The sequence below is a fragment of the Notechis scutatus genome, chromosome 1, assembly GCF_049901735.1.
Source record: "Notechis scutatus isolate UNSWTSFEM ecotype Mainland chromosome 1, rNotScu1.2, whole genome shotgun sequence".
Taxonomy (NCBI): domain Eukaryota; kingdom Metazoa; phylum Chordata; class Lepidosauria; order Squamata; family Elapidae; genus Notechis; species Notechis scutatus.
The window spans coordinates 317821763-317846704 of record NC_142009.1 but is presented as its reverse complement, the minus strand read 5'-3'; the positions used below and the strand labels follow the sequence as shown (position 1 = coordinate 317846704).

At 39.3% G+C, this 24942-nt stretch overlaps 2 protein-coding genes across 3 annotated transcripts in view; one reads left to right on the top strand and one right to left on the bottom strand.

The window, feature by feature from the left end:
- Positions 1–1651: 1651 nt before the first annotated feature.
- On the top strand, positions 1652–21453 carry KLHDC2 (kelch domain containing 2). Of its 2 annotated transcripts, XM_087952457.1 has the most exons (15): positions 1704–1744; positions 2283–2337; positions 3879–4051; positions 4632–4711; positions 9219–9336; positions 13388–13503; positions 14377–14458; positions 15289–15372; positions 16306–16386; positions 16470–16528; positions 17210–17319; positions 18566–18638; positions 19358–19445; positions 20636–20688; positions 21106–21453. In XM_087952457.1, exons 3-15 carry the CDS (start codon positions 3899–3901, stop codon positions 21227–21229), a joined length of 1221 nt encoding a protein of 406 aa, XP_087808583.1. In that variant the 5' UTR covers positions 1704–1744; positions 2283–2337; positions 3879–3898; the 3' UTR covers positions 21230–21453. The 2 variants fall into 2 exon arrangements, with proteins under 2 accessions (XP_026526653.1, XP_087808583.1); XM_026670868.2 differs by lacking the exon at positions 2283–2337 and having other exon boundaries at positions 1652–1744.
- A 788-nt stretch (positions 21454–22241) lies between these two features.
- NEMF (nuclear export mediator factor) overlaps positions 22242–24942 on the bottom strand; it is a 30145-nt gene continuing 27444 nt past the window's right edge. Inside the window, exons 30-33 of the mRNA XM_026670866.2 lie at positions 24248–24354; positions 24111–24154; positions 23165–23244; positions 22242–22456 (exon numbers count right to left, since the gene is read on the bottom strand). Of these exons, the coding sequence (XP_026526651.1) occupies positions 22379–22456; positions 23165–23244; positions 24111–24154; positions 24248–24354 (309 nt within the window). The 3' untranslated portion in view covers positions 22242–22378. The remainder of the gene's footprint in view (positions 22457–23164; positions 23245–24110; positions 24155–24247; positions 24355–24942) is intronic.

The window sequence follows — 24942 nt, the reverse complement described above, 5'->3', positions numbered from 1 at the left end:
ATATCAGCCTTGTAGTAAAAGATAGCTATCTCCTAACCCATCTCATAGCGGTAGAAAAAGCTACTATCAGTTCATGAGTCCAGGCAAGAATGGAGGGAAACCTCCCCTAACCCCTCGAGGGTCAATTTAGTGACCAATCAGGATTGCAGAAGTGGCCACGTGACATGAACTACATTTCCCAGGATACCTTTTACTACATTTACCATGATGCATTCCCTTAAGGTAACAGCTCATAATTCCTAAGTAACTATCCAATTCCCATAGACTGGCTGGGACAGCACATGTAAATACCAGGAAAGGCTTGAAGGACTCTGCAAAAAAAATGTCAAAAAGGAAAGATGTAATCCCAAGGACAATCATTTAAGAAAATTTGAGGGAGAATTGAAAAGTGCCTAAGAAACAGCAAGCCTCTGAAAAGGAGCAATCGATTGCGGCATTTTATTTCATGTTTCATTTTTCCCCTTCAGTCAGCCTGACCCTATTACTGGTGGGGATAAGGACCTCGAGTGCAATGTCACTGAATACAGCAAAGTGGGAAAAAGTGCATTCTCGGGTTTCACACTTGTTGCCTCTGAGCATCATTGATAAATTGTTGAGACCATTTCTTACCATTTTGAATGCAACTTTTAATGCAAATCAAGAAAATTCAGCTTAATTATTTCTGATGCCGCAGTCACATACATGCACTTTTCTTAGCATGGATAAAACAGTTTGCTATTGCTTCTGAATTGTTTTTCAGTTTACTAATCTCAGGAGTTTCTTTTGCTTTTGCATGCAAATATTAAACAGATCCAATATTTTGTTTTGGTTTACATTAGCCAAGACCAGAACCAGACTTACTATTGTACCCCCTAAGTTTCCCCAATTAGGGTAAACTGAATTCTGTTCTCTGATAATTCCAATATGACCTTTAGTACTATCAATAATCTCTCAAATGTTTATAACTAGATGTTAAAAAAGAGAAGTCATTGATGTGTGTGTTGTATAAGTTCTGCCACAGCTAACCTGCATTGTCCAGAATGTAGCTTAAGGAGATTGCCCAAACATTAGAATTATTACAGTGATACGATTTTGTACCATTAACAGCCTCCGAGATTCACAGAATAATTTCCAGCCAATTGTATACAGTAGTTAGCTGGCTGGAGAATTCTGGGAGTTGAAGTCCACAAGTCTTAAAAGTTGCCAAGTTTGGGAAGCCCTGTTGAAAAGCAAAAAGCTCCTCTGCAGGGCTTGGTACCTAATAATACAAGCTGACAGTGATTTTGGACCACAAGACAGAAACAAACAAATTAACAATCCATTCACTTATCACTACTACTACTACTACTACTACTACTACTACTACTACTACTACTACTACTATTACTACCACTAATAATTTGCTGCCATCCCAGAACTGATACAGCTGCATCTTTCTACCTAATGTTGCGGACGCCCCCATTAATTCGCCAAATCCCGCGAAAGATCTTAGAAGCTGGTTTTTGGGATTCACGCGAGTGACCGATTCCCGTTTCGTCCACCGTGCTGTGCCCACATCACAGAAATTACACATACGGGCTCGTTTAAAACCACGGATAAACATCTCACGGGAACACCTCCAGGGAAGCAATTCCACGCCTGGCCTGAAGAGGGAGGAAAAACGCCAGGCGACCTCTCACCAGAGGGGCGGGGCTTCTGACAATGGGTGGGGCGGATGTCTGCTCTGCGTCGGCGAATGTTGACAGTCTGAAAGACCCGGCATACAGTAAGGCGGAGGGGTGAGGAAGGGGCCCTCCTTCTCTCACTTCAGTTTAAATTGAGGGGAGGAGCGGAGGGGGGTAAACGGTCGTGAAACGAGTGAGGTGATAAAGCGGTTGACGTTAATGGCGTCCCGTTCTTTAAAGCTCCCTCTGCAGCAAAAGGAGGTGGTGGAGAGCAGGGAGGAAAAGGGGCGCCTTTGGGAACAGTCAGTGGCCCCTCCCCGTTTTAATAACGAGCCTAACCCTAAAACACGAGTCCCATAAAGGCAAACGTAACGGCTGTTCCTTCCATTCTGGGTTAGGGAGGAGGATGTGGGAAGGGAGCCATGAAAATACACCATAGAAGAGCCTGTGCTTAATAAGCTCATGTCAGCATCAGAGGTTTCATGGCTGCTTTTGTTTCGTGGGCGCACAACCTTCAAGGCTTTGAGGCTAACAATGGTGATGGGAAGCTCGGGTTTCTTTCACGATTATAAAAAAAAAAAATAGTTGAAAACCAGCTTTTCCTTTTTCCCCATCATTTCGATCATTTTCTGGCCCCAGGTTGATTTTTCTATTGAAAGCATTGGTGACAGCCTGAGTTTGTTAGCAGATGAAAGTTTGTGGAGCCTCTCTGATTAATCGTATTCTATATTTTCTTATTGTTTCTGTTTTTTTCCTGGTGATGCCCATTGTGGTTCACAAGAGAAGTCCTGAATAAGAATTTCAGCAAAATTAAAAGGGGGGGGGGTTGGGGAGGGGGTGTTTGCAGAAGTTTGGGAAGAGATATGTGGGTGATTTTGTGTTAACTCAGTTTTGATAAAGGTTTCCTATTGGAAGTTAATTCTTAAACGTGCATTCTCTTGGAATTGTATATCTTGGTTACTTATATGGACTATTTTTTTCTTTTCATACTCTCTGTTTTGAGACATATTTTATCTTTACATGAAACAAACATAACAAGTTGGGGAAATTATATCAGGACCAGAGGTGGTATTCAGCACATTCTGACCAGTTCTGGAGAACTGGTAGCAGAACTTTTGAGTATTTCGGAGAACCAGGAAATACCACCTCTGACTGGGGATTTTACAGTATCCTTCCCCTGCCATGCCCATTAAGCCACACCCACAGAACGGTAGTCAAAAAATTTGAATCCCACCACTGATCAGGACCCAATAGATTGGGACAATTTTTGTCCAATTGCCAACCTTCCATCCCTAGTGAAGGTTGTTGAGAAGATAATTGGCATACAGTTCCAGAGTGCCCAGGAAGGATTGGATTTTTTAGCTCCCTTTTAATCAGGATTCAGGCCTGGTTACAGTAACAAGACTATTATAATATGCTCAGTGTGGTGCTGCACTGGTGCTCTTAAGTTATGAAAAGTCTAAAAAAAATCAGTCTAAATAAGTCATGGTGTTCTTTGTTTTCTCATTCAGTGTCTATGCAGTCTACAGAGTTGGAAAAGCAAATGCAGTTCTAAAGTGGCTATAGGTAGTCCCTGATTCATGGCCACATAAGAACTGGAAAATTCATCATTTAGCAGTGCATGTTAAATGAGACATTACATAACTGCACCCGATCTTACAGCCTTTTTACCATAGTCATTAAGCAATACATCACATGACCACAACTTGCAACCTCTTGATAATTTCCCCATTGGCTTTGCTTATCAGAAGCTGACTGGGAAGGTTACAGATGGTGATGATATGAACATAGGTTGCTGTTATTGTTGTAAATGTGTGATGCTGCTAAACACCCGAATCACAATCACATGATTGTGGGTATGCTGTGACGGTTGTAGGTCACTTTTTTCAGTGCTGTCGTAACTTTCAATGATCACTAGAAGAATGGCTATTAAGCAAGTGCTATCTTTTTAGGCCTAAACTATAGCTGGCTTCTGTCCTGCTGATGTAAAAAGAAAAATCTGGTTTCTCAAGATAAGCAATCTCTACCAAGTCTAGGAAATGTGAAAGTTATTATGTACAAGAAAAGCAAGTGAAAGTTAGTTTTCTGGGACTGCCAGAGATTTTTCAATCTACAGTGTCATATCTAAGCATGGATGGAGGAAATAGCTTTGAAGAGGGTTTTGTTCTGCTATCTTTTGGTTAAGCATACTTGAAATGACCACAATCCATTCCTCCTTTCTGTCTATTTTTGAAGGATAATATCCTATTATCAGTATGTCAGATGACAATGAACAATTGCCAGCAGATGAAAATCTACCTGAATCAGAGGAAAATTTAGAACAACGGAGCATGAGCAGCCCACCTGAACGGAGTGGTCATGTGGCTGTTACTGATGGAAAATGCATGTTTGTTTGGGGTGGATACAAGGTGAGGGTTAAAAAGAACTCTAGCTTTCTTATGAAATGCAATGTTAGACAAAAATAGAGATGGAGTCATGTTGTATCCAGGAGGACAGTGTGATTATGCTTCATTGATAAAAGACACAAAACATCGTAGGTGGATTTTGGTAATGTGCAAATTGGTGCAGTCCCTATAGCATGCTGATGTAGAAATACATTTCAAATCTATTTATTTTTTAAATTCAATTCTAAATTGCTTCAGTCTTCTAAAATAAGAGTTATGCAACCATTTTGTGTCATTTGCATTTGATAAGCATTCTCTTAATTGTTTCACTGAAGTTTGTCTTGGTTAAAACTTTTGATCAAAACTTTATATTTTGATCTGTTGAGATGAAAATAAAAAGTGTGGTATAAATTATCTGAGGGACTAGGATTGGCATTTCACAAAAAGGGGATTGCTTTTTTGAGCCCAGAAATGATATGCTCCTCAATATATTTGGTGGTGAGGGATAGTAATCTGTTTGCTGTAATTAGCATAAAAAGTCTAGGATGTTTTTCCATTGCTATATTTTATTAAGCTGCGTCTTCTTTCTTCCTTCCTGCTTCAGAATGCTCAAGTGAGGGGCATTTATGACTTCTATCTGCCAAGAGATGAAATCTGGATTTATAACATGGAAGCTGAACGATGGTAAGGCACTTGAATGACTTCCTTGGATACCCTTCACTTCTTCTGTTGGAGGATGGAATTGTGTAGACAGATTTTTGTCATGTGTAGATATATGCAATTACTGATTTTTAGAAGGAGTCGGAGAAAAGTTTCACAAGACTCATGACAGTTGCCTTTCTACCCTAGTTCTGGGTAGGAACTGTAGGGATTCAATTGCAAAACATGGGTGTGAGAAAGGATGCAGTATCAACAGCAGAGGCCAGGGAAAAAGAGAAGCTTTGCTGCTGGAAATCTACTTGAAACTATATAATAACAGTTTTTTTTTCTTTCATTGTTTCAATTCAATTTTGCAACTTTAATTTAAAAATACATTACAGGCAGTCCTCAACTTACGACCACAATTAATCCCAAAATTTATGTTGCTAAATGAAGCATTTGTTAAGTGAATTTTGCTCCATTTTACGACCTTTCTTGCCACAGTTGTTGCATGAATAACTGCAGTTGTTAAGTTTGTAAGGCGGTCGTTAAGTGAATCTGGCTTCCCCATTGACTTTGCTTGTCAGAAGGTTACAGTAGCTGATCACATGGCCTCCAAGGCACTGCAACTGTCATAAATATGAGTCAGTTGCCAAGCATCTCAATTTTGATCATGTGACCATGGGGATGCTGCAACGGTCATAAGTGTGAACAATTGTCATAAGTCAGTGCTTTTGTAACTTCAAACAGTCACAAAATGAACTGTTGTAAATCGAGGATCACCTGTATCTCCTCCCATTGCTTATCAAATGTAATGTTTCATAGAAAAAGATTTTATGAGGGGTTTTCTTTCAAATTCCTTGGTGGGGGGGCGCAGGCATGTGCACACACAGACTCTCTCTCTCTCTCTCTCTCTCTCACACACACACACACATACACACAGCAGGACAAAACCTAAGAGCAACACCTGCAGTCAGTGATCTGCCACTGAAAGCATATTTACTGTATATACTCGAGTATAAGCCTAGTTTTTCAGCCCATTTTTTGTGCTGAAAAAATCCCCCTCGGCTTATACTCGAGTCAGATTCCCTCTGAAAAAAAATGGTGTGGAGTCGCGCCTCCGGCGGCAGCGACTCCCAACAGCCCAGCCGGGAAGGGAAAGGCAAAAGCGCTTTGCCTTTCCCTTCCCGAGGCGGCGGGACTGGGGCCGCCGGCGGTAGTGACTCCTGACTCAGGGGGCCTCCGAGGGAGGGGAAGAGAGTGACTCCTGCCTCCCGCTGTCATCATCATCTTCTTCTTTTGGGTTAGTGAATCAATTAAACCTTTCATGATAGTGAGATCGTTTCCCAAATTAATTATTTTTATTTTTGAAATTTACCAGTAGCTGCTGCATTTCCCACCTCGGCTTATACTCGAGTCAATAAGTTTTCCCAGTTTTTTTGTGTAGAATTAGGTGCCTCGGCTTATATTCGGGTCGACTTATACTCGAGTATATACGGTAAGTACATCAGCTTGAACTGATTTATGTAGCTGCTGCAAGGAAGAAGCTACACATACTTTCTAGAGCAAGGGTCTCCAACCTTGGTGACTTTAAGCCTGCTGGACTTCAACTCCCAGAATTCCCCAAAAGCTGGCTGGGGAATTCTGGGAATTGAAGTTCACTGGCTTTGCTGGCTGGGGAATTCTGGGAATTGAAGTTCACTAGCTTTGCTGGCTGGGAAATTCTGGAAATTGAAGTCCACTGGCTTTGCTGGCTGGGGAATTCTGGGAATTGAAGTTCACTTGCTTTGCTGGCTGGGGAATTCTGGGAATTGAAGTTCACTAGCTTTGCTGGCTGGGGAATTCTGGGAGTTGAAGTTCACTGGCTTTGCTGGCTGGGGAATTCTGGGAATTGAAGTTCACTAGCTTTGCTGGCTGGGGAATTCTGGAAATTGAAGTTCACTAGCTTTGCTGGCTGGGGAATTCTGGGAATTGAAGTTCACTAGCTTTGCTGGCTGGGGAATTCTGGAAATTGAAGTCCACTAGCTTTGCTGGCTGGGGAATTCTGGGAATTCAAGTTCACTAGCTTTGCTGGCTGGGGAATTCTGGGAATTGAAGCTCACTAGCTTTGCTGGCTGGGGAATTCTGGGAATTGAAGCTCACTTGCTTTGCTGGCTGGGGAATTCTGGGAGTTGAAGTTCACTGGCTTTGCTGGCTGGGGAATTCTGGGAATTGAAGCTCACTAGCTTTGCTGGCTGGGGAATTCTGGGAATTGAAGTTCACTTGCTTTGCTGGCTGGGGAATTCTGGGAGTTGAAGTTCACTGGCTTTGCTGGCTGGGGAATTCTGGGAATTGAAGTTCACTAGCTTTGCTGGCTGGGGAATTCTGAAATTGAAGTTCACTAGCTTTGCTGGCTGGGGAATTCTGGAAATTGAAGTCCACTAGCTTTGCTGGCTGGGGAATTCTGGGAATTGAAGTTCACTAGCTTTGCTGGCTGGGGAATTCTGGGAATTGAAGCTCTAGCTTTGCTGGCTGGGGAATTCTGGGAATTGAAGTTCACTAGCTTTGCTGGCTGGGGAATTCTGGGAATTGAAGCTCACTAGCTTTGCTGGCTGGGGAATTCTGGGAATTGAAGTTCACTTGCTTTGCTGGCTGGGGAATTCTGGGAGTTGAAGTTCACTAGCTTTGCTGGCTGGGGAATTCTGGGAATTGAAGTTCACTAGCTTTGCTGGCTGGGGAATTCTGGGAATTGAAGTTCACTAGCTTTGCTGGCTGGGGAATTCTGGGAATTGAAGCTCACTAGCTTTGCTGGCTGGGGAATTCTGGGAATTGAAGCTCACTAGCTTTGCTGGCTGGGAAATTCTGGGAGTTGAAGTTCACTTGCTTTGCTGGCTGGGGAATTCTGGGAGTTGAAGCTCACTAGCTTTGCTGGCTGGGGAATTCTGGGAATTGAAGTTCACTAGCTTTGCTGGCTGGGGAATTCTGGGAATTGAAGTACACTAGCTTTGCTGGCTGGGGAATTCTGGGAATTGAAGTTCACTAGCTTTGCTGGCTGGGGAATTCTGGAAATTGAAGTCCACTAGCTTTGCTGGCTGGGGAATTCTGGGAATTGAAGTTCACTAGCTTTGCTGGCTGGGGAATTCTGGGAATTGAAGTTCACTAGCTTTGCTGGCTGGGGAATTCTGGGAATTGAAGCTCACTAGCTTTGCTGGCTGGGGAATTCTGGGAATTGAAGTTCACTTGCTTTGCTGGCTGGGGAATTCTGGGAGTTGAAGTTCACTAGCTTTGCTGGCTGGGGAATTCTGGGAATTGAAGTTCACTAGCTTTGCTGGCTGGGGAATTCTGGGAATTGAAGTACACTAGCTTTGCTGGCTGGGGAATTCTGGAAATTGAAGTCCACTAGCTTTGCTGGCTGGGGAATTCTGGGAATTGAAGTCCACTAGGCTTAAAGTCACCCAGGTTGGAGACCCTTGTTCTGAAGAGAGGATTCCATCCTGCAGGGATCTTACAAGAGAAGAGCTGCCATCTCAGCCAGAGTCTGCAGATTCACTAAATCCTTGCTCAGTGAACAGACCAGACGGGTAGATTCAGTTCTCACAAGGTTATTGCCTGATGGATTTGTTTAAGACCCTTTTGTAGCTTGATATCCAGGCACCCAAAGACTCCTTCAGTCTGCTTTTCCTACCCAGGAAATACTTACAATATAAAGTGGGTCTGTGGCAGAGAGCATCTTTATAGTGTCATAGTTGTAGAATTCACTCCTCCAAAAAGTTTGCTTGGAACCTACCTTTCTCTCCTTTAATATCAGAAATCCTTTCCACCCCAAAATGTTTTAATTCTGTTTAAAACCAACCTAACTATATTTTGCGTATGCTGTATTCTGTGTTTATTACATTTGGATTTTAAAAGATGTTATTTCTGTTTATGTGGCCTCCTGAAAAATAACATTGCTTTCGAGGTACCTATCACAAAAAGATAAGCTGTGACAAAGGGTCTGCATTTTGGGGAAGACAGGTACTGCTGGACCAGACTAGCTTCCAATCCAGAGGTGGTATTCAGCAGGTCCTGACCAGTTCTGAAGAACCAGTAGTGGAAATTTTGAGTAGTTCGGAGAACCGGCAAATATCACCTCTGACTGGCCACGCCCCCATCTAGACTCTACCTCCCAAGTCCCAGCTGATCGACGGGGTCTTCTTTTGTTGCCTTGCACAGGAGAACGGAGCTGGAAAGCAGGCTAGTGGGGTTGGGGGAGGAATGGGGATTTTGCAGTAACCTTCCTCCAGGAGTTGGAGCTTTTAAGTTTCCTTCCCCTGGAGTGGAGTCGGAATGGAGATTTTACAGTATCCTTCCCCTGCCACGCCCACCAAGCCACACCCACCAAGCCACACCACGTCCACCAAGCCATGCCCACAGAACCGGTAGTAAAAAAAATTGAATCCCACCACTGTTTCAGTCAGTATGTGCTAAATAAGCAGTGTACCAAATGGATTCCCAGTGTTGTGAAGGACAGCTAAGCATTGAAGATAAAAGTTTTTTTTTTGTCTGATTCAAGCTCATTTCTCTGCCATTTTAGGACAAAACACAGAACCACAGGAGATGTTCCTCCCTCTATGTCAGGAAGCTGTGCTGTCTACATGGACAGGGTTTTTTATCTGTTCGGAGGGCACCATGATTGTGGCAACACAAATAAGGTCAGTGACTGGGAATGTCTCAAACTCTCAGATCCATCTGTGAATTTTCTATTTTTCTTTCTGATGTCCCCCCCAAAAAAGCCCCACAACTTTGCACCCAAATGGCAGTCTCTTGTAGAGTACTTAGGATGTGTTAAAGATCCATGTGGAAGTTGAAAGAGAATTCATTGCTGCCTTGCATTATTTGTAAAATAATAAAGGCAGGATACAAATAAGTGTAGTAAAACAAGAAGATACGGAGTCAAGAATAGATGGGGATTGGGAGTGAGTACTATGAAGATGTACATTGCATTGGTTTGGCCCCATGGAGAGAATGAGTTAGGATTGAAACAGAGAACATGTAGATATAGGAAGAGACAAAAAGGTTGATAGCAAAGAAAAGATTAAGGAAGTTGTAGTTAAATGGCAATCTCCAAAAAGAGAGAAATTAAAGATGAGAAATTAAAAGAACAAAGGCAATAAGGTGCCATATAGATTTGGTTGAAGCAAGGGTCTGTACAAAGATAGAAATGGAACTGGAAGAAGGTGGAACCTCCTCGCTGACAGACCGTAGATCTCATCTCTCTGCGGCTATGGTCCGTGCTCTTTCGTTGGAGAGCCCTGATCATTACGATTAGGGGCTGAAGCTGCCTTGGAGGGGCGCCGGAGTAAGGGGAAGCCGCAAGCCAGGTTGAGGGGAGCCGCATCTCCCCCCCCCGGGCTTGGTCTTCCCGAAGACGACTGCAGCGGTGGTTTAAAATGGCCACCCTGAAGAGGAGGACTCAGCTGGATTAAGATTTGTGCAGGAGGGAAGAAAGAGGTGGATAACATCTGAACTGGGACAATTGGGCGATGCAACTAAACAAAAGTACCCCGGGATTAAGGTAACATGGAATTTTTAAGAAAAGAAAAGTGAGCGGTGAAATTACAATGACAGCTAAGCGGGGCTTCAAACCGGGAAAGGAAGAAGCTGGAACTAAAGATTTAACTAAATTGGACTAAAATATTTTGGCAATAAACAGGCATAAAATAAAGCTGGACTTAAGATTGTCAAAAAATAATAATAATAAAGTTTACAAATTGGAGACTGGACTGTGTTGGAATATTGAGGTTTGAAAAACCCTAAATAAAAAAATAGGGGGAAAAGGTGAAGACTTTGTATAATGAAGAGTGCCACCTTTTGACAAAAACTTGAGCTCAAACAAGGGAAAGCATCCTGTTTCTGAATGAACTTGTGTGGATATAATATTAAAGAAATATTGAAACAAAGTAAGAATCTTAGAAAGTGAAAGCAGAACCAGAATAAAGAAAAAAGCAAGGAAAGACTGACTGTGGGATTGATTGATGTTTTTGGTATAGACCCTCTGCTGGAACAATTGAGAACTTTAGAAAATTGAAAGAAGGAAAGCAAAAGTGTTTTTTTTGTGTGGACTTTAACGATCATAAAATACAAGAGTGTGTAATGATGATATCTCTTCAGGAATTAAAAATGGAACTTAAAAATATGAGAGAATTACTACAGGAAAGAGGCGAATCACTTTGTTCTGTGTTAGAAAAAATGGAAATGGCGATTGAAGAACAAGAAGAAAGAGCTTCAGAGGAGGAGGAGTCAACTCAAGGAGAAGACATCTTAAATAGACAATTAACACAAAGAACACTACAAAGAAGTGGGGAAAGAAGGAAGGTTAAAAAGTTGAGACTTAAGAAGGCAATTAAAAGGGGGAATACCTGTGAAGTTGGGAAAGAGAGAAAGACCCAGCAGAAAAGGGGAAAGGAAGATATTAAGAAAGAGAGGGATATAAATTGGAATGAGAAAAGATATGGGGAAAAGAGGGGGAGGAGAAGCAGTAAGAAACAGGTGCATGAAATAAATACGGAAATAGTAAAATGTTGAAAAGAAATTGTTTTTTCAGAGATAATGGTTGATGAATTAAAAAGGGGATTCTGCAGGGTGACAAGGGGTAATAAGAATATTTCTGCAATTAAAAATATTTAGAAAATAGGGTAATATAGATACTGATAACTCTTATTAAAAATCAAGGGGGGAAAATATGCTGCGGAATCCAAATGAAAAGATGTAATGATTATTATTGTAACTTCTTAAAAATAATGGTTTATTGGGAATCAAGATGAGGGAATAAAGGTATATTTTAACCACTGAGGTGTCACACTCAAAGCAGTAAAAGGGGGGAAACCTATACTTGTTTTTTTCTTTAGTGTTAAAACTTGTATTAATTTAGAATTTATAAAAAGAATGTGTAATGGAAAGGGAATATGACAGACTAAAGAACCAACTAAATTAATAAGTCAATATAGACTATTAAAAGCAAGGAGAGACATTGGCAACTTTATTATTATTATTATTATTATTATTATTATTATTATTATTATTATTATTATTATTATTATTATTATTATTATTCAAACATATTATTTATCTTTATTTTTAAAATAAATATTAAAGCATTATACTTGAAATAATTGAAATGAAACAAAAAGATGTTTTGATTGAGATTAATGAAAGAGGCTAGAATTTATGTGTTTGTTTCTCTCCTTACTGAAAATTTGGAATGGAAAAGGTAATAATAGAATTACCGTATTTATCGGCGTATAACACGCACTTTTTTCCCCCTGAAAATAGGGGGCAAATGATGTATGCGTGTTATACGCCGATATAATGTTAAGAAGCCAGCGGAGGCCGGGCGGTGCGAGCAGAGGGCAAGCGGAGGCCGGGCGGTGCGAGCGGAGGGCAAGCGGAGGCCGGGCGGTGCGAGCGGAGGCCGGGCGGTGTTTTTATTTAGAAATTTAAATTTTTTTCCTGAAATTTCCCTCTTAAAATGAAGATGCGTGTTATACGCCTGTGCGTGTTATACGCCGATAAATACGGTAAGTATGCATATATGAATGTATAATTGCTGTCATATTTGTATGTAAAGGTGATGACCCGGAAATATGTTGTCCACTAAAAAGAGTTTTTTGTTTTTATGTGAAAAACTGAATAAAATTTGTTAAAAAGAAAAGGAAATGGAGAAGGAGAACAAATGGTTTTGTCTAATCAAATTTAATAACATTTATTAAACATTATTTTATAATGTTACTTAGTCTGAAATGAAATAGCATGGTGGGTATGTTAGATAAATAAATATAAACCCAGAAAGAGATCAGATCAAATGGGCTTTGGGGATCTTTAGAGAAAGTTGTATTGTATAATTATTTATTTTTATTTATATTTCGTATTTCTTACTTCAAGTTAAATTGTTAAAGTTTTTCATCTGCTCTATCAGATGCAGTTCAAACTATGTAGTATAATGAAATCAAGGTTATTTTTCATGCAAAGATTTTCTTCTACATATTTTGAGAGCTTATCAAAATTTAAGTTCTACCTTTCTTGGTGAGAATTAATGCATGTTCCGCTTCAAACAAGTTTCATAATAATAAAATCTATTCCAGTAGTAAATGTAGTAATAAAACTTTTTTCCAAGTGTTATTACAGTTTTTAAGATGGACTGCATATCCCTGACACTTCAGCTGCCTGTCATTTTCTATTTTCTGTCTCCCCAAAATATATTCCCCAAACCTAAGTGAAGATGTTCCCATTTTTCACTAATCTCTTTCTATCCATAACCCTTTTTCTATTGCTTTTGTCAGAGGAAATTTTCCTCTTCACATTTGGCTTCTTGTAAACTTATTCTTTCTCCATATTTGGGATATTGATTCACAGACTTGTACTTCTTTTGCCAACTCAATTAGTTTTGGGGGAGGAAAACTAATTGTTTGATACGGAAATTAACACCTCAGTAGAATGGTGAATATGAAACTCCTTAATGAGCCAAAGAAAACTCTCTGAAGTTGTTCCCTTTCTCCTGAAAAGAAAGATCAACTTTTGCCATTTGTGCAGAAATGAAGTTTACTGCTACAAATTAAGTAGTAGATTTGTCATGAAACGTCTGTTGAGTTTGGAGGCTTTGAGAATTAGGGGCTCTAAGTTGATGTGACATAATTCAACAAAGTTGAGACTTTATTTTTGCCATGGAATTGGATGTCCAGGACCTATCTCTTTATTTCTTTGCAGTTCTATATGCTAAATTCCAGATCAAATGACGGATTGTTGCAGTGGGTCAGAGTGGACTGCCAGGGTATTCCTCCATCATCAAAAGACAAGCTCGGAGTATGGGTTTATAGAAATAAGTAAGCAACTATCTTAAAATCTGTTGTTTTTCTTGGAAACAATTGTGTGATATGTTGTGCTACTATATTTTTTTAAGAAATCAGAAAAATGAACTTTTATGTTTTAAAGTTGGAATGGAAATGGAAAAAATGGAATTGCTTTGCTCCATTTTCCTTGGTTTATTCTTGTAATTGGATCATTTTGTATGTAAAATTTCTAAGTGGTGGCTTCAGACAGAGATTCTAATGCAAACATAAAATAAAAAACCAATACAGCTTACCAATATTTGAGAATAATTTAAAATGTTGGGGTTACTAATAAAAAACAGTTATCTAAAACAATACATTAATTGAAACTATCAGCACAATTCGAAACCATCTGACATTGCATAAGTTTCATTTCACTTAGAAAATTAATCTAAACTGCTGAAAATTTTTGATATCCAAAAAGCGAGCATGTAATTATGTCCTGCTCAATTTCCCTGTTAGAAGCAGTTTATGAAAATTAAAAAGTATTGCAATCTTGCATATCTTTTTGAAATATGTAAAAAATATGAAAAACTGCATTTGAAATATCATTCCCATACTTTTAGGCATTTTGTACTGCCACTGCCATAAACCCCAGGAGTCATACTCACTAACAACTATATTCCATAACTTGTCAAACAAATTTGGAAAGATAAAAATCATCTAATCTCATAGCTACTCATTTGGATTCCCTTCCCTATTCCCGTGGTTTATTCAGAAAACATTGTGCAAGCCCTATGCACCAAAAATGGTTCTTCTAATTTAAATGCAAAATCTCTACTGAATATAAAATATTATAATTACAGTAATCTATCAAGATAGTTTATTGTTGTGGCTGATTTTTTTTCCTTGTATCATTTTGAACAGACTAATATTCTTTGGTGGCTATGGCTATTACCCTAATGTGGAGCAGATTGGAACCTTTGAGTTTGATGAAACCTCTTTTTGGGTAATTCATTTTATTGTTCTGAGCTGGATTTTTTTAATGGAAAATTGGAACTCAACCATGAAATTGCATAGATGTTTTTCTTCTTACCATCTTTGGGTTCATGAAATTGTGTGGAAAGAATTATATTTCAATAATAAATGCAGGATTTGCTTTTAAGTCAGCTTGCTGGCTACATTTTGCATATTTTTGAGAAAAGGGGCCCCTTTGAAAGGGGTCCATAAGGTTCTAACTAACAGAAAGGCCAAACTTATCTAACTAACAGAAAGGCCAACAAATGATTTTGCATAGGAACTGTTCAGAATTTACTCTCTGCTAAAATAAAAGACTCAAAAGACTTTGAGAAATTGCTGCCTGCATTGCTGCCTTCCTACTTCTGACTTTAGTAAATACAAAAAGCTTGTCATCTAAGACAATATCATTATTCCAGAATTCTATTCATAGAAGCAAATTCAATTTTGTTTCATTTGGGGGATTATCTTAACCTGTCTAGAACTGTTGATATGCAGTGAGACAGCACGTTCTCCCCCACTTCCTTCTAGATGCTGCTGGCCATGATTAAAAGGGTCTATGATTTTGAAAGTTAATCACTTCCATACTAGATCAGGTATTAAAAACCCCACAAAATTGCAAAAAGACCCAAATGTACCATCATGCAGCACTTTTCATTCAACTTGTCCTCCTTTCTGCCAACTTGAATGTCTACAAGGCAACTCATAAGTCAAGAAAAAGGAATGATTTAAAAATAATTCTAGGCATGCTACATTAGTTAGAAATGTTGAAATGTTTGGCTGTAGAAAACATTATAACCTTGTGTCTGTTTCTGGCTGTAGAATTCAGGACTTCCCAGAGGGTGGAATAATCACGTACATGTCCTAGATACGGAGTCATTTACTTGGAGCCAGCCTCTGACTACGGTAACCCTCAAATAAATTTCTCTGTGGAAGCTTTAATCTGCCAAATTTTCAGGATCCTGCCATTCTCCCAATGTGGATCACCTGGGCACCAAATATACACTATTGGTGTACATTTAAAGTGCTCCAATGGTGTAGTAATTAACAATAACAATCCCAGTTCAACTCTTACCTTTGCTTCTAGTAAATTTATATCAGCAATGCTTTCTCAATCCTATCCCCCCTGGCTGGGTTTTTGTTACTGTGTTGTTAATTACAAAAAATGGTACAAACCGCTGATTTATCTCTCAGGGCTCCTGCATAGATAAGACTATCTTATATGTGGAAGAGAAAGATTTTTCTATTAGCCTGGGAAACAAAGGGGAGACAGATACAATTTTGTACCAGGGAGCTCCATCATAACTTTGAATGATCAGTAAGCAATTGGCCACAAATTGAGAACTACCTTTTGACTACCTGTATCTTCCCTAACCTAGCCCTCTCCAGTTGTGTCAAACTGAAACACCATTGGCCATTTTCAGTATGAATGGTGGAAGTTTTAGTTCCATATATATTGAGAACATCAGATTGGAGAAAACTGATCTAAAGAGTACATTTGAGACAATGTTATATTCCAGGGGTTTCCAACCTCTGGGCCACGACCCACCACTAGGCCGTGAGCTGTTTTTGCAACCGGTCCACGGAAACAGTGGACGAACGCGCACGCATTTCCACTTACAGGAGCAGATGAGCGTGTGCATGCATGCTCCATTTGCATAAGAGGCAGGTACGCATGCATGTCACTTGTGGAAATGGAGCTGTGCATGCTTGCCAGCTGCGCATGCGCAGAACCATCCCCTCCCTCTCCCCCACTGCTGCTCCGCAAAGCCAGAAAGGTTGGATATTCCCTTTTCTCAATTGCCTTCAGAATAATATTTTCTGAAATTCTCCTTCCAGGGTAAATCACCATCACCCCGAGCAGCCCATGCCTGTGCTACAGTTGGAAACAGAGGATATGTCTTTGGAGGCAGATATCGAGTGAGTAGGAATGCAGAGTGGAGGTCGAGTTTCCTCTTGGAGGACCAGCCATACTAAGCCCACGTCTCTCCCTCTCTTCTCAGGAATCTAGAATGAATGATCTTTATTTTCTTAATCTGGAAACATGGGAATGGCAGGAGATGTAAGTAGGTCTTTCTTTCCCTTCATAATTCTGCTTCCTTCCAAGATGGAATGTTTAATTTTACAAAATTTATATCCTGCCCGTCTAGGTAATTTCTAAGGTTTTGGCCATTTCTCACACTAGACTTTTTGAGGATGGGAAATGTTTTCTGCATTTTTTTTTCTTTAAAATGGTTCCAGGGCTCCATTTGCAGTATTACACTTAGTACTGGGTGAATCATAGCATGTGTAATTTTCTTCAAAAACCAATCTATATGATTCACCAGAAAACTCTTTGGGTCTCAAGAATTTCCACAAAGTAGATGTTCCGCACCTTTATCTTGACAGATCTCTCTCTCAATCTATGGATCTCCATGAAGTTCTGCATTTTTTCTACTGCTTGTAAAGAGTTTAGTTTTGTCTGTGGAGGTTCTTAGTCATCTAGATTGCAGTTGTCCCAAAGGTGTTTTTTTTTTTTTTAAAGGCAACTGGAGTTTCTGATTTTTCTTTTAAGGCATTTTGTTAGTTACAACTGAAGAAGCTTCTTGAGTGAGAAGCAAAATGTCTTAAAGAAAAATCAGAAAGTCTGGTTTCCCTTAAAATAAAAAGCACCTTTGAGACAGTTTACAATTTTACACCCAAGGTAGATATTTCTGCCCGTGTGAGCCTTGATTTTCTTACTTGGTTTGTTCTCCTCCCATAGCGTTGTGCAGGGCATTTGCCCCGTTGGACGATCTTGGCATTCTTTAACCACCATTTCCTCAGATCGTCTTTTCCTCTTTGGTGGCTTCACAACTGACAAGCAGCCACTCAGTAAGTACATTTTAGAAGCGTAGATATAATCTTCAATTTCTGAGATTATTGGTTAATTGGGGAAGAATCCCGTGCCCTGGATTTATTTTTACTTCCATCTGATGATTTTACAAGCCTGTTTAAATGAGGGGTCGTATAATCCAATACATGTATGGACTGTTTCTTTCATCACCATTGTCCCATTTCACAGAGTTGCTTTTGTTTATACAGGTGGTCCTCGATTAAACCACCACAATTGAGCCCAAAATTTATGCTGCTTTGTTAAGTAATTCCCCCCCTCCCGCAATTTTACGACTTCTCTTGCCACAGTTGTTAAGTGAATCATTGCAGTTGTTAAATTAAACCTAGTTGTTAAGTGAATCTGGCTTCCCCATCGACTCTGCTCGTCGGAAGATCACAAATGGCGATCACATGATCCCAGGACACTACAACCATTATAAATACAAACCAGTAGGTGAGTGTCCAGATTTTGATCACATGACCATGGGGATACTGCAATGGTTGTAAGTCACTGTTTTCAATGCAGTTGTAACTTTAAACAGTCACTAAATGAACTCTTGTAAGTCGAGGACTGCCTGTATAAACAAAAGCAACTCTGAAGTGATTTTACATTACTAAGAAGGGCACAACACGCTGTAGTTGTGTTACATGTAATAGCTATTTGGTATCTTGTTGGGTATCATGCTATATGAAATAGGGTCTGGAAATAGTTGGACCATTTCATGAGTGGTGTGGTGGCCTAGAGGTGGAGCTCTCACCTCACAATCAGGAGGGTGTGAGTTTGATCCTAGGCAGAGGCAGATATTTCTCTCTTTGGGTATGATGAGAATATATTTGCTGTACAAAACTCCACACTGGCAACAGGAAAGGCATCTGGCCAGCGAATACTCAGCTCCATTCAGTTGCCCAGACTCCATTCCGCAAGGGATTATGGGGTCATTAAAAAAGGATGGTGATTTCATGGTAATTTCTTTGCCAGGGAGGAGGATTCCAAATTGAATACATTGAGAGGGCTTTTAAAATAAAAAGTATCATAAAGAATATAGTTATATGGGACATCTTGTAGTTAGCCTTCAAATATGTAGCCCTTGAGCCCTGTGCTAGCAGTGATAGGTCTTCCCATGAGAGCCCAGAACCTCAGGTGATGTCTCTACATCTGTACCTTGGGCCACCTTGTGACCAATCTAGTTCCTTTAGGCAGCACTGAAAACATGCTTTCTCAGTTAAAAGTTTCTTTGCATTGCAGGTGATGCCTGGATCTATTGCATCAGTAAAAATGAATGGATACAGTTTGAACACAACTATTTAGAGAAACCCCGGTAAGAACTGTATTGCATTTCTACATCCCAAATTCACTACAGCAACCTTCCCCAATTTCCTGTATCCAACTGCCATGCATCTTGTCTTCAGTCAACATGAAGTTGCTACAGTAGAGCAGTGTTTTTCAAAGTTGGAAACTTTTAAGTTGCATGGCCTGGGATTCTTGGACTTGGAGCCCACATATCTTAAAGTTGGCAAGTTTGAAAAATTTGCAATATATTATCCATCAGGAAAAAATGTGTTGGTTTATCTGTCTTTTATTTTTGCTACCCTAAGCAGTATCTTTTGCAAGACCACTGGGGAGATAATGGTTGAGAACATTAATCTTTTTTTTTTCCATTTCTATTTTCAAACTCCCTACTGCAAATGCAAGAAGTTTTAAAAAATGGAATATTGTGAAGCAGTTATGGCATGCTGCTGCAAAAATATCAAATTGTGCATTTTCTTGGTTTTGTTTTATTTTTTTTTATCACTTCTGAGCAGACTATAAGAACCTATAGAAAAATAGAATCTAATACAGTAAATTCCAGTTGCTATCACTATACAGTTGATGGGGTTGTTGATATAACTCCCCATCCAATTTTTACTTAACTTGTAGTTTGCAACTGAAGCTGTAGTTACTGCTGTGATTTGTGAATATTCTCACAGACTCCTGTGCCCTTGACTCCTTTGCATTTGTCCTGTTGCATTCTCAATGCTGCAAATGTTCTGTTTATAGACTCTGGCACACCGCTTGTGCAAGCGATGAAGGAGAAGTAATCGTCTTTGGGGGCTGTGCCAGCAATTTACTTGTCCATCACAAAGCAGTAAGTTCTTTTTTCATGTCTATGTGATTATTTTTTCAATACACTGGCTTTGACTGAGTGTAGAGTGCAATGCAGCTGGTAAATAAAGCAGTATATGAAATTCTCTGGCCCATTTTTACTAAGGGATGATTCCACCGATCCACTGCAGTGCATTCAGGCCTGGGTTCAGGGCAGCCTGCCCATTTCTTTCCATCTAGCAGCGCAATCACAGGAGCAGCAAAACGCAGTACTTTTGTAATCCCAAAAGGATGGTTTGAAATTCAGCCAGCGATTTATTTAGCATATGGCATTAGCCACGATAAATATTGTCTTTAATCTGATAACAGCAGGGATCAGGTTCAAGTTGGATGACTTCCTGAAGGTATTTGAGTCTATTTATTAGACTGTGTTATTTCTCTATGTTATATATGTGGGTACATACATAATTTTTATTTATTTATTTTGTTATGTTTATGTAGTGTATATTGGAGTTGGTGATCTTTTGAGAGCTGTATGCAATGAAATTTCATTTTAATGTATGCCAATTAGTATACGTTCAAAGTGATAATGAAGTATTCTGTTCTGTTCCGTTCTGTTCCATTCCATTTGTAAATTCTGGTTGATAAAAGAGCCATATTTGCATGGGTATTTCCCCCCATCAATGTCCTTTCAAAAAAATCAAAGACCTCTGTCCCAGTCTCTTGCTGATGCCATATTTGTATTTCATGAAAGCACAATGGACACATTACCCAAGAAGATAACTGTTGCGTGTTGGTTATAGAAATCATGGAAATAAATCTTTGTATACACATCAATTGATATGGGTTGGTAGCTGGTGGCCACAATGCCAGCCTGAGTGGAAGGAGACTGAACTGCAGTATATGTGCAAGTGTTTGAGTTTCAAAGACTATAACCGTTGCTCATTAGCATATTTTATTTACTGAGTCAGAGATTTACAATAAATAACCCAATTCTTCATTGATTCACTTCTTTTAGTCTGCCTTTTGTGCAGAAAGTCTGAGCATCATAATTAATTGTCTTCACGCACCTTGTGAGGTAAACTTGTTTGAGAAGCTATCTAAAGGCTAGACAAAGATTTAAACTCTTATCTCTGATCCAGATCCAGCATTCTGTTCTCTTCCTTGTGGATTGTAGATTGAGCTTCTCAGTCATAAAATTTCAGTTCTAATTGTTTGTTTCCTTGCTTTCAGGCACATAGTAATGAGATACTTGTGTTTTCTCTTCAACCCAAATCCCTGGCAAGGTATTTTTTTAATACACTTTAAACTGCTCTCTCTTTTGAGAAATATGCAAAATGAGAATTTGAGGATATAAATCTGGTGCTATGAGAACAATGATAAATGCTCTATTTATTTTGGTAGTAAGGACCTCTTGAGGAAATTTCTAGTCTAGGCCAGTTTCCTCAAACTTGTGTCTTCTACAAGTTCATGAAGTAGACCATTGAGTAGATGATGTGTTTTTCTATTCAGCCTAAGATTAGATGTATCCGTTGCCTTAAGAAACTTTCAGTGTTCAACAAATACAATAAAATTCAATAGAAATAGATAGCTGTCCATCACGTTCTTATTACACTGGACCCTGTATTTGTATGCCATTAAGTAGGAAACAGAAACAACAATTGTCTGAAATTTTAAGTTTCTTTTAATTTACTCCTTTCCAGGTTGTGTTTAGAGGCTATTATGTGCTTTAAAGAAACCTTGGCCAGTTCCTGGCACTGCCTTCCCAAGCACCTGCTCCACAGACTCAACCAGCGCTTTGGTAGCAACAACACATCTGGATCATAGGGAGAATCATCATTGGTCATACTGTATATAGATGGCCTTTCTATAAAAAGATGTAATAATCTGACCATCCCTGAATGACAAAATGAAATTTGTATAGATTAAATGTTCTTGTGTTGTAATTAGTGGCTACGTTGCTTTGATGTCTTTTGACTGCCTATGAATAGCTTAGAAAGAGAACCTATTTTTGTGTAAAAATTGGGTGCAATAAATATTATTTAATGCAATTGTGGAAAGACTCACTGTTTCTCCTACACTGGTGCTGGACCAGAAGCCTTGTGTAAGATCGCATTTTATTCCATATAGCACAACTCCATATTGATTAAATCTATGGTCAGGAATCTTCAACACAGCATTGCCTTACATGCAAAATTTACAGTTTGGTCCACAATTGTTTCTATTAATCCTGATTTCTCAGAAAGGATAAACATACCATTTTGGCTTCCAGTGCTTCCAATACTAAGAAGCATATTCTGAAACGGGACTTCTGGAGAATGGTGGTTAAAGTTTCTAATCACAATGGAAAGTATGGAACCTAAGCCAATAATTAATTATTTTCTTCTAAACACGTATTTATATGCATCATCCTGTTTCATGCCAATTTTTTAAAAATTATCCAGTCTTCTAATCCCAAACCCCCAGTCTGCAGACCAGTGTTGCCAGGAACTGGACCATGTGAGTGAAGTCTCATCCATGCACATGCAGGAAGCATGGGAAACCATGCCTTCTTGATCCGTGGAAAAATCAATGTCCACGGAACTGGTCCCTGGCCCCAAAAGGTTGGAGGCTCTTTCCAACACAATAAAGATGATCATCTAATCATGATGTGGGGGGGGGGGGAATCAGTTTGATGCTGTAGCAAAAAAGTACAAATATGAAATGTGATATGGAGCACCAGTTGGTCACAATCCAACATTGTACCAGGCTGGATCTTAAGTGCTTTCCAATATAAATCTACTTTCTAGGAAGAAGCTGAAGTTACCTTAGGACACAGGAGAGAGGAAAAACACAGCAATTGTAATCATCTGATCAGTAGCAGATTTTATTAACAAAACAGAAAGGTGCTCCAGTGATGATGTATCCTGTTATTGCTCCTGTCATTGGGCAACACAATGCAAAGGTGCAAGCCTGTGAAGTTGTCCATAGTTCGTATCATTTCTTTTTCAAATGTTGGAGATTAGGGGCCGACACCTTCACTTTGCCTGGAATATTTCTGGATAGGTCAGTATCCTATGCAAAAGAATCACATGTCCCTCTTGATTAGCTATATTCTTACAGTACTGTTAAGTCATTTTTCTACCAGTAGGAAAGCCAGGTGCTAAAACAAAGCAGCAAATACCAGGCAAACTTTTTTTATAGCTGACAAAATTCTTTTTAAGGAACTTATAGACCCATTGACCTGAAACGTTTCCTAATCTAGAAGGATACCTAATCTAGAAGGATACCTAATCCACAAAGAGGAATATCTTAAATATATCTCTACTGTTGGTCCCAAATAAAAAACTTGTGAGTGCTCCTAGTAGAACTTGGGATCCAGTTAACTTTCTAGGACAGGTAGAATCTCTTCGTTATCGCTAATCCCAACTGTAGTTTTCAAAAACAACAACAACAAAAAAAAACCAGAAGATCTTTTGAAATTATATTTTCAGTTAAGAGTGATGGGCTAGTCTTACCAGCCTGCTACTCGCACCCAACCCCAATGTTTTCACCAAAATGTTATTCATTACCTGTATCATAGGACTTCAGAGTTACAACAGAGTTGTAATCCATCCCCTATTTTTCAACTTTAAAAAGAGAAGAGTCTGTGTATTTCAGTTTCACATGGAGTTTACAATTGATTTTGTTTTTGTTTCTACAACACTCGCTTTAAAAGCAAATATTGCCCACTCTCATGCAAGACCATAGATTAGCACCATGCCTGCAAAAGCAGGGTTTTACCTTCACACTGCGGAAGAGATCCTTTTCCCTTGTAGTTGATTCCCTGGACTGCATGAAATTATGCAAAGCAGTCTTTGCAGCTGTTAGGACACAAAACAAGATGAAGTATAAGCAGTTTATCTGTTTTGGGGGAATTCTTGCAAATATCCCCATAGGTTTTCTATACCCTCTCAGCTCAGAAGACAGCATTGGATGCATCTTGAGAAACAGCAGTTTTCATTTTTTTAAATGACTGTTTTAAAATGATTGATTTAGGGTATTTTTTAAAAATTAGTTTAATGTTTAAATGACAAGAGTTTGAGTAGAAAGAACACTGTACGTACGCTGATAAATAAAACTGAATTTAAGAGGAAAGAAGATATGCCAACGGGACAGTAAGGAGCAGGGAGAAAACATGTGAAAGCAAATTATTAAAGGACAAGCTAAAATACACAAGATTTGCTGATCAACACTTCTATTAAAGGGCTTTAATAATTAGCCATACTGGGTCTTTGTTTTCAAATATATTTTCTTAACCAGGTTCTCAGTGCTTTCGTGGCAGAGTTTGTAAAGCACTTGAAAACTTTTTAAAATTTGAGGAAGATATTCAGAGACCTATCTGCTTTGAAAGTTCAATCTACATTGAACTGTATAGCACTGTCAAACATCAAGAGTTGACCGGGGGAATGTTTTATGACATTTTGTGTTGTGACCTAAAAATACTTTATGATAATGTTTATGTTGTGAAACGATTTATAACATTTGCCAATTGTCAACTTCATGGGAGCCACAGGTTCCAGATTGTCAACACAATCTATCAGTGAGCCCATTTTGAGGTACCCGGGTAGAAAAATAATTGTCCTACAAACACTTTCACCCAATAAAACGTTATGAGAGAATGACAGTTTTAGTACTTATACAGATAGGACAAATGGCTGAAAAGCACACAAGAAGGAATATATTTTACCTTTCCCTTTCTTTTGAGTGCCTGGTGTCAGCTTGACTTTATATCTTTTTAAAAGAAAAGAAAAACAAGCACAATTTTAATAGGAAGATAGCTTTCTCTGGGCAGGTACACCCATGCCAATGGTTGATGACACTCACTTGTAACCGGCCATGGCAGTGTAAGGTGCACAGACTGGAACAGCAAAGAGGACGATGTCTTCCTGGTGAGGCTGCCCAGTCAGAGAATCAAACAGAGCCATCCCTTCCTGGATACAGCAAAGGATGAGCATGGTGAAATCAAACAGACTGAAGACTGACCATGGATGTTCAGCTGCTCTCACTACAACAGGGTGTGCTTATTTTGCAAAAAGGTGTTATTGTCCATCAGTATTGTAACTGATTGGACTGCAAAGGAGTTAAAATGGGGCATTCGTGTCTTTTTTGTACTCATTTATCTCACAAGCCCAGAAATCCAAACATCAGACAAAGACGGCTGGAAACAAATTAGACTTGCCTTCCCTTACACATTCAACATTTCCATTTTGATCAGCGTCAAGATGACGCTCCATGATATTTCTATGCTAACGGTGAAACATCAGTCAATTGGAACTTCTACAGCTGAATAGGATCCAGAAATATGGAATTAGCTGCCTAATTGAGTCTTTCTTTAAAGAAATAAGGAGGAAGATCAGGACAAGGAAGAGAAAATGGAGCATCAGCACCTCCTGGCTCTGACACCTTTCGCAAAGATGTGTGTCAGGATTCCAGCAGTTACCCCCATTTAAATCATGACTCTTGAGCCAAACTTCCAAAACTTCAAGAGGATTTATTGGGAGTTAACATGTCCGGCACTG